The sequence below is a fragment of the Pteropus vampyrus genome, unplaced genomic scaffold, assembly GCF_000151845.1.
Source record: "Pteropus vampyrus isolate Shadow unplaced genomic scaffold, Pvam_2.0 Scaffold35, whole genome shotgun sequence".
Taxonomy (NCBI): domain Eukaryota; kingdom Metazoa; phylum Chordata; class Mammalia; order Chiroptera; family Pteropodidae; genus Pteropus; species Pteropus vampyrus.
The window spans coordinates 810654-823106 of NW_011888816.1; the positions used below are offsets into that span (position 1 = coordinate 810654).

The 12453-nt window shown below is 54.7% G+C and overlaps 1 protein-coding gene across 1 annotated transcript in view; it reads right to left on the reverse strand.

The window, feature by feature from the left end:
* Positions 1-4421: 4421 nt before the first annotated feature.
* The window catches only part of LARS2 (leucyl-tRNA synthetase 2, mitochondrial), a 109686-nt gene continuing 101654 nt past the window's right edge, over positions 4422-12453 (reverse strand). The window contains exons 18-19 of the mRNA XM_011357473.2: positions 10488-10615; positions 4422-5827 (exon numbers count right to left, since the gene is read on the reverse strand). Of these exons, the coding sequence (XP_011355775.2) occupies positions 5648-5827; positions 10488-10615 (308 nt within the window). The 3' untranslated portion in view covers positions 4422-5647. The remainder of the gene's footprint in view (positions 5828-10487; positions 10616-12453) is intronic.

Sequence of the window (12453 nt, forward strand, 5' to 3'; positions counted from 1 at the left end):
TGTGCAACCTGCTGCCTTCTCGGGTCACTGGTGCTCTGACGATAAATGCTTATTCTGAATGTCCTAACTCCTGTGTCGCTCTGCTGGCTGAGAGGCACAGGCAGCACGAGGCCCTGGACCCGGCTGCCCTCTGCTTATATTTGCACAGAGGCAGCCAGCTTCTTCGGGCTCCATCCCGCATCCCGCTTGTCTTGCGACTCTGGCGTTTGTCTAGGGCCTCTTCCTACCCACAGATGCCCTGCTTCTCAAGTTTGACCTCTCGGCTTCTCTCGTGGTGGTTCCCATGGGTGCTCCACCCAGATCCTCGTCACCGGCTGGCGTGCCTGTCCCCAGCTGCTCTGCATGTTGGTTACTGATAGCTCAGCGGTGTCTTTCTCTGGAAACTTTTCCTGAGCCAATGGGAGTCCCTTGATCCCAAGATGTCTAGGGTATTCCTACCCCACCCCCCAAGAGGTGGGCAAAGCCAATGACTGACAGATTCAGGGTACAAAAGCCCAGCCCCCTTCCTCAAGGAAGCACAAGTCTGGGGCACCACATATGTGCCAGACAGAGCTCCAGTTCAGAATTCTCTGGACAGAAAGAACAAGCTGTATTTCCTTCCAAGACACCCCACTTCTTCCCTCCCAGGTGGGAGCTGTGGAGAAAGCATGACTTGTGAACAGAAAGGCAGGCCTAGGAGCAAATCCTGACAGGAGCAGTTAAAAGTGGTGACTCAGGTAATATGCTACATTTTTCTACACGGTGTTCTACACAGTTCCCTTATTAGGATGTGATTCATAATTCCCACTTTGACGTGAGGATCTGAGAGCAGCGGCAAAGCCCCCTGTATGCTGCCTGGTGCACATAGTGACCCCATAACCTTGGCTGCCCTTAGGAAGGGAAAGGCTGAATGGGACAGCTGGACGTGAAGGCCAGGCCAGCTGGTGCAGGAACCGTGCCCCTCTTTGGCCTGTGGTCCGTAATGGCCAACTCTGGCCCAGCAGGAAGCGTTTGCTGGCCCAGGGGCACGCTGCACATGCCTGTGTGAACCAGTGGCCTTATAACCCCTCTTCTGGGGCTCAGTTCAGGAACCAAACAACCTGTAAGTGAAAACCTGTAGGTGTAAACCAAAGCCAACTCCTGACACTCAGCGTTCGATCTGGAGGTCGTCTTCTCTGAGCACGGGCCTGTCAAGAGACCCCTGGAACACGGATGGCTTGCAAAGGTGTCTGGCGGGCCTTCCACTTAGCCCCAAACCTCCTTCAGCTCCACCGCTGGGCCTGCTGCTCCCAGTCAGTCAGTCAACCCCAAGCCAAGGCAGCAAACCCGACAGGACAGGAAATGCCGTAACGGGGCCCGAAGGTCGTTTGGCAGCTTTCGGGATCCTTGTCAGGCCTCTCATTGTCTTGGGCCACCGCTTACGGAAAAGAGGGTCTCCGGCTCCAAGGAGAAATCCCTGTCGCGTGGATGGAGCTCCCAGAACTGACCAGGAGGAGGCTGGAATCAGAACATGGAAAGGAGACCATACTAAGGTTTCGGGGCAGGAAAATGCCACATAACGGCAGGTTCTGCTCTGCAGGCGAGTTCCATGAAGGGAATGCTGCCTTCTGTTCTTCTGTCCTCAGGCCACGAGGTCCCTAGGCTGAGAGATGAGAGGGAGCTTCCCACACCTACCCACACGGAGCAACTGTGCCAACAGCAGATTCGCGGAGGCTGCTTTTAGCTGCTTTGGGTTCCAATTCACACAGCAAAAGGAGCACGGTTTTCCAGCTGGGGCACATCTCCCTCAGCAGGTAGGTACCCTCACTGGGAGAAAAGTCAAGGGGGAGAGGTCCTTGGCTCATTTGGATCTTCACAAAATTGGGCATTTTGAAGTCCCACCTCCCCCCTTATCGAGATGCTATATGGCCAATACAGATTTGTAAATGCAAAGAAGGAGGAAAAAATAACTTGTAGAACTCTTAACCGGTCATCTGTGGGCAAATTTCCTTTTCTCTTTGTAAGGGTTGGAGTTAAAAAATTATGGTCAGGATCGCGTTGTACACGTATACTATTTTACTCATGAGCAAATTTCCATATCGTGTTTTTAAAAATCATCTTTTGCCGGCTGCCTCATCATCCTTTGACTGGCTGCACCTTATTTTTCTTAAGCTGGCTGTACCCTTTTTCCCAGTTTTTAAAACTTTTTATTTGCATACTTAAAAAATCGTGCCTTCCAATAACTAAAATCATCTGAACAACAAACAGAAATGTGCTCCGATCAAACTGCATTCTGCAGCCTGCAGGACACTGTGGATCATCTCGGTCTCTAGCTTACCTTGTCGGCCCACCCAGCGTCTGCCTTCATCAACAGGCAGGTTCTTTCCCTCCCCTGCGGGCCAGACAGGCAGGTGGGAGAGGCAGGTGCGGCCGTCGCTGTCACTAGTCCTCGGATGTGAAAAGGGGCAGCGCAGTCATTTGAACTTGATCCAACCTCTTTGCATCTTACAAAGTTAGACAGCTAAAGGAAGTAAGATGAGGTCTACGGCCACGCCCGATCCCGTCTGATCTCGGAAGCTAAGCAGGGTCGGGCCTGGTTAATACTGGGATGGGAGACCACCTAGGAAGACCAGGTGCTGTAGGTGTAAAAAAATAAAAAATAAGGGATTGTAAGCTGACAAGGTCCTTGCAATCGGTGAGGTCAAACAAGGGTTGCCTCGCCTAAAAAATAAGTAAGTAAATAAATAAATAAAAATAAACTGAGAAGGCAGTGCTGGTGGAAGGCACGGTGCATGCTGGTGGCACGTGCCTCGTCACGACTCGCCCGCTCGCTTCTCCTGTCCATTCATGCCTCTTGATGGCTGTGGATTTTTCTTGTTTCTGTTTTCTTCAATTTCGACTTACCTAATTTCTCGATCTCAGCTCCACTGGGTGTGTCAGACACGGTTGCAGAGGGAGTGGAGCGAGGCACGTGAACACGTGGTGTCCGATCTGCTCGGTGGCTGCTGCTGGCTGCCGGCACCCTATTTTTTTTAACCAGTTCCCTCGAAGTGTGCATTTAGGTGGGGATGAAGCATGCCTCTGCCGCTTCCCAGCTCGCTTGCTGTTTTAGGGTCTTAGAGATCAATTTCGTTTTCCTCGGCGGACAGTTGGCTCCCACTGTGGTGGCCTTTGCTATGGGGTCTCCCAGGCGCCGTGGCCCGGTACACAGACCCGCTTCAGTCAGAAACAGCACTGGCATTGCCCGTGAGCCTGAGTCTTCCACTGGTTTGCCAGGAGCCTTCGCTGCCACACTGCGCTCCTGGCCACTCAGCCACCACCTGTCCCTCTGTCCAGAGGGCACTGCTGTGATGTCGCAGCTTTACAAATGTGAGGACCTCACAGAAAGGGAGCCCCGGCCAGACTCTGCTCAAAATGCCGGCTTCCGGCCAACATCTCAACTTCCCTGACTGTCATGCTTCCAGCAAGATGGGCAATCAGGTGAGGGGACCGGTGGGAACAGAGGGGTGGCATGAGGGGACCTGAAGGCCAGAAGACCTGGCTTTGAAGCTCGCTCTGCTCCTTATCAGCTGTGTGAAATAGCAAATTATTGACCCTCAGAGCCTGGGTTTCTTCATATTTATGACAGAATACTTCCTTCCCTCTAGGGTTTTGTGGGAATTAAATGACATAATGCAAGTAAACTCCTCTCGTTTTTGACCTGATCAAGGCAGTTACCAAACGGCTGAGATCATTTCCCACCCCCACCTCCCCGCTCAGGGAGGAGCGTCTTCTGTCTTAGAGCCACTGTGCCTGTTTCACTGTCTTGGAGAAAGTGTTCTCCAGAGCCTTGCTGGTCAGGCCTGGGACCTTGGGGTTGCTCTGGCCACACTGTGTGCAGATAAAGGACCCCCACCCGCATCTCACTGGTGGCTCGGGACCACTCAGCTTACTTCAGGAATAAACAAGACAATCGAGCAAAAGCACTCTTCACTCCTATGTCCTTCGTACCAAACACCCTCATCCTTCTGCTGTGTGGACCGCACATCTGCTGGTCCATGGAGTCGGGCTGCGTACACTCCAGTCAGCTCTGGGGACGTCTTAGACACCTGCCTGAGAGCTGAGCCCCGCCTCGCCTTCCGGTCCGACTCTTTCCCGACTCCACGTCACCGTGTTTGGGTCCTGGACCAAACTCACCCCAGTGGAGCTGAGAACAGGGAGAGGAAGGATGAGTTAGGCGTTCTGTTTCACGCGCATCGATTAATCCAGTGGTTCCTCCGTGAAGCTTGGAAGGTGCTGGCGCCCGGGCTTCTGGGCATGGAGGCCGGGCACGGCATTCAATCTGAGTCAAGTTCGAGAACCAGGGACAGAACTGTGGGGGTGCTGACGTGCCTGACCGTCCCACACGCATCTGACTTCATGACATTCCACGTGGCGCTGGGCCCGGAATACCTCAATCTGTTCCTGATTAACTCCCAGAGTCATACGTGATGAACATTTTATTACATTAAAAAGAGTCATCTGTTAACTGTTGAACTGCGTGGGGAACCGCATCTGAGGCTACTTCAGGAAAATGGCATTGGAGAATATAGATTTTCGGTATCGCAAAACGGCTAGATTCTTCCCCACTTTCCCCATTAAATATTAATCAGTGGCTTAGGCCAGTTCTGGGAAGAGCACCTAACTGCTGACTTCACGAACAACCAGGACCGCCCTAACATGCCAGCGACACGGGTCCATTCCTGGCCATCTCCCTAGCAGCCGGGCCAGGCGGCTGTGGCTGGGACAGTGGAGGCGACGCCCAGGTGGCATGGGTCTCGCTCCTCTGCGGTGGACTCGCCGCGCCTCATGCCTGGCCTGGGGCCCCATGAGCAGACTGCCTGGTGGGCCGAGGCTGGTTCCACCTGCGACACAGCAGGTCTCACCCCGTGAGGGAGCGGTCAGGAAGCGCTGCTTTTCACTCACGGCAGAAAGTGGGCTTCGCCCAAGGGCCCGTGTGCCCACGGAGGGGCAGGCCTGGCAGGGCACCCCGCTGGGCTGGGGAGGACAGACCTGCAAGGCAGAGCTGAGGAGCAGCGGGGACGCTGGCAGGGGACGAGCCTGCTTGCCTTTTGGTCCAGAGTGACTTCTGAAGACCCATGTCCTTCCCACAGACTGGATGCTGAGACGGCCCGACTGGCTCCTCCAACGAGCCCTACAGTGAGAAGCCCACCTGCTATGGTGCCCAGGCTCGCTGCTTATTCAACACTGACCGTCCACGCTGCCCGAGCCTCGTGTGGGCAGCCTCGTGTGTGTTTACCCTCGTGATCCTGGGTGTACCTCAATGTCTGGGATCCAGAGCACCCAGGTGGCTCGAGAGGCAAGCTCCCCTTCATTTCCGCTAGCTTCCCTCTTCTTCATGCTCCCACCCAGCAGTATCTCTGGTGGCTTCGCATGGGATCGATCGGCTGGGTCCCTCCAGCCTGCAGTGGGGTGGGGGGTGCACAGGCTGCCCTCCCCTCCCTTTTCGCCCGTATTTCTCCTCTGCCCACACCCACCTTCACCTCGCGGCAGACCACCGCACAGCGGCACAGTGTCGATGCCAGTCCGCCAGGGTCCAGGGGTAAACATTCAAGACATGTGTCTTTTCCCTGCCCCTGGACCAGCATCCTCTTCCCCTTTGTCCCCAGCCTGGAAGGAAGTCCCCCATGGCGGCCGCAGCCCCCTGTGGTCAGTCCTGCACCAGGAAGTTGATGAGGGCGGTTCTGGGGGACAGGAAGGCCTTCTTGATGCTTCGCCCCTGCAGCAGCCTGACGCCCAGCTCGCTTTGGAGAACAAGTTCGTGGACTTTGTCCTGGTCCCGGGCGACGTGCTGGGGCACGAGGATCTTGCCGCAGGCTTTGTTGTTGATCTGAGGAGAAAAGCCAGGGATGAGTCCCAAGAGTGGCAGGCAGCCCGATCCCGACGCCGGCCTCCTGCGTCCGTCTGGGGGAGGGAGTGAGGGGTCGAGGGCAGGGAGGGGCAGTGCCCAGCTTCTCAGGAGGACGAAGTACAACCAGATGGATAGGACTGACGCCGAAAACTAGAGGGAGGGCGAGCGAGACGCCGGTGCTGAGAGCACTCGGCTGCTGGCAGCTGGAGCGCCTGCCAAGCCACCTCGTTTCCTGAGCACTGCCCCCCCCACTGCTGTGGTGGGACTTACACCAAAACCCCTCAGCACGGGGTGGCTTGGGCTGCTTCCGGGGGGACAGGGATTCCTGTGTCACCGGGGATCAAGTCTAAGCTCAGGCCCTGCTACAGGGGGGTGTCGCCGAGGAATGTGCCTAGGTCTCAGGTGGATTAGTTCCTGGGGACCTTGGTCAACCTCCCTTCCTGACAACTGGGTCTCGAAGGGGGCGCACAAGTGTGAGGGCTTGGAGGCTGGACCCATGTCACATTAACCCCTCTTCTTCCTTAAAACGGGCCAGCCCAGTTCCAGGCGTTCACTGAATTAGTTCAGTGAGGACAAACTTCACATTCAACATGGACCAATATGGCCACCGAAAAAGTGGCCACAAGGCCCAGACGGCTTCTGAACAGCCCTCCTTCAAATCCTCAATCCCACTGCTCCCGTAAGGACACTGAGATTTCTTCCGCTAACGCTCCTGTTTCTCACTTGGCAAATATAGTCACCGTTTTATGAAAAGTTACTGGGAGTAATTTCTCGAGTTTCAGCCAAAGCACATCGTCAAGCATTCCCCAGCCACCCACTTTGTGTGTGTGTGTGTTTTTTTTTTCCAGATTTATAGGACTTATGTCATTTTTATTGGTTGCATTAACCTAGACCACTGGGTGGGAGACAAATAAAACACTGTCCTGAAATATTCAGAAAGATTGTGGTTTCAGGAAAAGGCTCCGCGATGCAGGGTGTTTGTCCTTAGGCCGTGGAGCGAGGACGTGCTGTTCAGGGGGCTGTGGGCACTGCCTTCGCGTTTCTAGGCCACGCGAAGCTGCCTATTTTCAAGGCCATGAGCTTGGTTTGAACTGAGACCTCCCAAGTACGAGACCCCTCACCCCGTCACACAAAGCCATGTCCCCTGTGAGGTCCTGGGATAACGGGGCGCGTGCGGGCCCTCCCATCTCTGTGCTTACTCTCTTTTTGGAGGAAGTAGAGGCCCAGGGTGGGGTGTCCTCTGCTCACCACCCATGGCGTGGGGTGCTGGGGGAGGGAGAGCATGTTCCCTTATGAGGGACAGACTCAGGGGGACTCAGGCCTGGACTCGCAAGCCTTGGTTTCTCTTTAAGGACAGAATCCTCTGGAAGGAGTGAAGGAAGTGCTTGAGTGACCAGCTCACTACGTCTTACTTCCCCGGTCAGGACGGAAGGAGCGAGCCCCGGAACGTCCTCTTTGACGCGCAGCCTCAACATGACAGTGGCCGCACTTCTAGACCCAGTCAGCCCCCGGTGCTTCCTCGGAGCCTGCGGACTGGACTCAAGCCATCCTGGGCAAGGCCTGTCCAAGGGAGTCCTTCGTGTCCACAGCTGAGCCCCGGGGGAGAGGCGTGTGGCCCCGGGCGCGTGGGCTCCCTCACGCTGGCCCAGCTCTCACTCCGGTTTCTGGCTCCCTGGGACCCCCCAGAGCAGCTCACCCAGGCTTACGGTTCCGCCGGGGCGAGTGAGTCCCACTCACGCTCCCCGCGTGTGGGAATAAGGCACTGATTAAACAGACAACAGAAGTCTGGCTGGGATGCCACCCAGGGCTTGGCCGTCAGGGGCTCAGAGGGGAAGAAGCACTTTCAGATCACCTCGCACGGGGCCGTCTGACTTTGGAAACGTCCTCCAGACCCACCTGGTGGCCCTGCCAGCTTCTGCTCCTCCGTCTTTGCCACCTCCACTTCATCGCTCAGCCCTGTTCTCTGGACTTCTCCAATGGCGGCCTGGCGGGCCCCTGGCCACGTTGCTGTCCCCCCTGCCCCGTCCGTCACCACTCGCCACCAGGAGGGTAGCCCCCCAATGGCTAAGAACAATAAAGCCCCCGCTGACTGAGCCCCCACTCTGTGCCACAGCCCCTTGAGTGAGCCTGTTTATCCGCCGCAGCCCTGCGAAGGGGGTGCACAACCGCCCATCCCCATTTACAGATGGGGAAGGCGGGACGCAGGAGGGGAAGTCACCTGCCCAAGGCCCCCACCCAGCAAGTGGGACGACCCCCTGGACCCTCCCTCTCTCCCCTGCTCAGACCCCCTGCCAGCCCCCACTTCTCTCCAGCGCTGCCCCGCCTGTGCCTCTGCTCCAGCCCCTCCACGGCTCGCAGTCCCAGCGTGGCCACCGAGGATGTCCTCCCCTTGGCTCCTTTCCTGCACTAGAGAATGAATGCTGCTCCTCCCAGGCCCCTCAGCCCCGCCCGCACGATGCCATTCCCAGCCTGCCGACTACCAGGAGTGGGTGACTAGCGGCAGTCACCATTCACGGGGTGGGTTATTAAGCCCTATGCTGCCACTGTTTCCTCATCTATAAAATGGGGTTCGGCACATACCTGCCTCATCCGTGAAATGAGGTTAACAGCAGGCCCACCTTGCAGGCCTGCCGTGTGGAGTGAATGACTTGGGGTCTGGAAAGTTCTGAGGACACTGCCTGGCCCTTAGTCAGTGCTCGCCGCGTGTCAGCGGGCTCGTCACGAGTGCGTCCAGGAGCAGGCTAAGCACCTCCTGAGTGATCCCATCTAACTCTTTCAATGACTAGGCAAGGCAGGCACGATATTCACCTCCTTTTTCTGACTCAGGAAACTGAGGCTCAGAGAAATTAAGCATTTTGCCAAATTGAGACTCTGACTCCTAAGCTCTTACATCTTAACCTCGAATCTACATAAACTCTGCGTGTGTGTGACAACTCGTGTGTCCCCAGACTGTCCCTCCTGGGCGCTAAGCTCCATGAAGATGAGGTGGCCCCTCTGGGCTCTGTGTCCCTAGTATCTGTCACAGCCCGGCCACGCCATGGGCACAGAGAACATAGGCACGGCTAAACCGAGTTACACCGGTTTACATCGTGTAATTCTGTTCCTGGCCACGGCACACACTGAGATCACACGGAGACAGAACACAGACCTCCACAGAGGTTCTTAAGTTGGTGTGCCTGCGGGGACTCCAACACATGTTTTAAATGTGGGGTCTTCATTTCAACGATAATCTAAAGTTATTTTACCGATGATCAAAACTAGATTACTTTGGTACAGTGATAATTTAAAGGGGAAAGACATTTTCATAGACTAAAACTTCTGTATCTTGAGCTGGCATTTCTCAATTATGAGGAGGATAAGATATTTATTTCTTATAAACTGAAGGTAAAGAAACTGCTTCTGTGCCACAGGCTGTTTTTAGTTTTGAGGATTCTTGGGAGAAGCCTGCCAGGGCAGCCCGACCTCCTCCCCTCGGCGGGGGAGGCCAAGCAGGGGCAGCTGGGAACTAAGTGCAGGGGAGGCGGTGTGGAGATGGAGCCTGGTCTCCTGGGTGACAATCCCTCCAAGCCTCCACCTGACTGCTGGGAACAGATGCGGAGGGGTGGGTGCGGAGGGGCCCTGGTGGGCGGAGCCTCCGTGAAGCTGTGCTTGGCCCGCAGCCCCCAGGTGGGTTAGTTCCCGGCACTTCTGCTCACAATTTGCAATAATTTTACTTACTTTTCTCTTTCCTTTTCATTGGCCCCTATCTCTCGCACTAGGCTTTAAGCTCCATGAGGGCAGGGACCCTGTCTGTCATGTGTGACTTTATATTCCCAGAGCTTTGCTGGGTGCCTGGACTCGAGCAGGTGACCTGATAATTACTGACGAGTAAACGAATGAACCTGGGCAGGGCGACGGACTTCTCTGAGTCTGTTTCCCCAGCTGCAGAACATGAGGATGGCAACGGCTCCCTCAGAGGGTGATGAGTTAAACTTTGCATGGAGGTTGCCTGGCCCTGGGGGCTTTGGGCAGATGCGCCAGAAGGTCCACCCCCTCGCCTCTTCAGTCACATGGGCATACTTAAGAGAGATTCCTCATGCTGTGTCTCACATTAAACAAATTCAAGAAATAAAAATTACACAAAGGGTAAACTACAAGTTATGTACTCTATAAAAAGTTTAAATTTAAATAAACCATTTTATGTATTTAAAGTGACCCAATATACCCCCCCCCAAAAAAAAATAGAAATGTTATTAGCCTCTCTGCAATATATTTTTCAGAGTGAGTGTACCCTCATCGCCAACCTCCGCCCCCTCCCCCTCCCACCGGAAGAACGAAGGACAGCTAAACATGGCCGAGAGAGGCTGAAACAGCTGGCAAGAGAGACAAGTGGAACCTGTAGTGTATGACAGGGTTATTTTTCCACTCCCCTCCCTTGAGGGCCATGAGGGTTCTGTGCTCGCCAGCTTCTGGTATGCGGTGAGGGCAGACTGAAGGTACAGGCATGGGGAAGACGGGTGGGAAGGTCGGGCGAGGGGCTGGGTGGGCCAGAAAGGCCTGATGGAAACCCCCAACCCGGGCCATGTTTGTGGGCCGCAGCAGGACAGTGACCTGCCCTGGCAGGTTCGCCATGGCCCTGGGGGCTGTGGGAGTCACTCACCAGAACTGCCATCTGCACGACATCGGGCTGCTGCAGGAACTGCGGGTCCACAGCTGGCCACGGCTGAAGCAGCACGCCGGTGTCCCAGGCATAGTGGGTGCACAGCTTCTTTGGCACCTGTGCCAGGCCTGCAATGTCAAGGCCAGAGGGTCACTGAGCACCTGCAAGGCCCGTGGCAGCCAGATAAACAGCGTTCAGTCCAACGCAGCCTGGCTGGGGCTAACTGAGGGGGATTTTACCACACCGTGGCTTTTCACAGCCTACCAGGTGCTCCCCGCTCACTCTGGCCTGGCCTACCACCCCAGGTTACAGGTGGCTTTTTTTTTCCCCAAACAGTACCCAAAGCTGTGAACATGGATGTACACGCTGTTCTAAAGTGTGCGTGTGGCCAAACAGGGCTGCTGGTTTGACGCGGTCCCTGCAGTTCCATCGCTGAAGGATGCCCTTGCGCCCCTCACAGCCATCCCAAGGTGACGAGGGGCATCCGCCTCCTTGCTCCCCCGTGAACACTTGTGGCCTGAAAGGGCCTCCCACCCGCCGAGAACAGCAACGAGCTCCTTCTCAACCCTTTCAGAGGGGTTTCAACCTTCCTGCCAATCGCCGACTTGGGTCAAACACGGGGAGCCGTGAGGAATGGAACCCCGCCAGGTCTTGCTTCCCAGAGAGCTTCGCGCTGCGGCCCCCAAAGCGGAGGCGGCTGTGCCCGGGACGTGTCCCACTGTGCATCCCCGGGCGGCACGGGGCCTGCTGTCAGTGCTTTGGGGTTTCGCAGCAGGAAGAGCTTTGATTTCAAGGCCTCAGCCGATCTCATGAGCACAAGAGATGCCCCCAGGTGTGCAGGAAATACACGCACCCGAAAAATGCTGCCTCTCTGTCCTGCCAGAGGCGGGACCTGGGCGGGGCCCCTGTGCCCATGCTGGGCCTGCCCCGGGGCACAATGGCTCGTCCAGGGGAGGTGGGCGGGGAGTGGCCCTTCCCACCTCCCCCTTGTTATCGGCCTTGAGACTCGGAGATGCAGTCGAGAGACAGACCCATGGCTCAGGGGGTGGCCTGCGGTGAGCCTGGGACAGAGGCCATGATTGCCACTAATGCCAGCCCCCAAAACACTGGGCCGTGGATGACGACTTTTTGTTTTATTTTTTCTAAAGACAAAAATAATATATGCTCCTTGCAGAAAATTTGTAAAGGGTCAAAATATAAAGAAGAAAATCATGTTCAAATGGACAGCATTTCTAAATGCATTTCATGTATGTGTAAACCATATAAGACAAAACTACTACGGTCATTAGCATCAAACTGTAAATATTGTTTCGGATGCTCTTTTCTGCCTCTATTTTAAAATAATAATTTCATGGAAAAGAATAGTAGATAAAATATAACCCTAGTTTTATTAAAAAATTGATATGACCGGATTAAAAGAAAAGTTGAAAGGAAAAAAATGATTTGAAAATATATTTTAAAATAAAGCTTCTCCATACTGTGAGATTAGTTTAAGATTCTTCTGTTTCTTTTCAAGTTTTCATTTTCGTCCTCATTTAACTTTTGATTCTACCTGTAGTTTATTTTGCGTATGACAGGAAAAAACGTTACTTAAAAATATACAGTTAATTTTCCAGACCCAATTTGTTGAATGAATCTTCTCTTCACTATTCGTTTGTGATTTTTCTTTTATAATATATTATACGAAAGATGGTTTCAGGACAATTCACTGCAAAGCTCCTCAACGTGCCTGTCTGGGAGGAGGTAAAGAATTTGGGCCAAAATGTGAATTAACTTTCCTCGAGAAAGTCTTGCTACCTAAAAAGAACGGCTGCTCTGACGCACATGTGGGCTCAGGGACATGGCTGACGTACATTCTGAGCACAGGCTCCTTATCTTGCTGCACTGTGACAGACAGGTCCAGCCACGACCACGTTCGGCAGCACGGGTCCATTCTACCCTGTTGACCTCTGGCTTGATTTTTGCG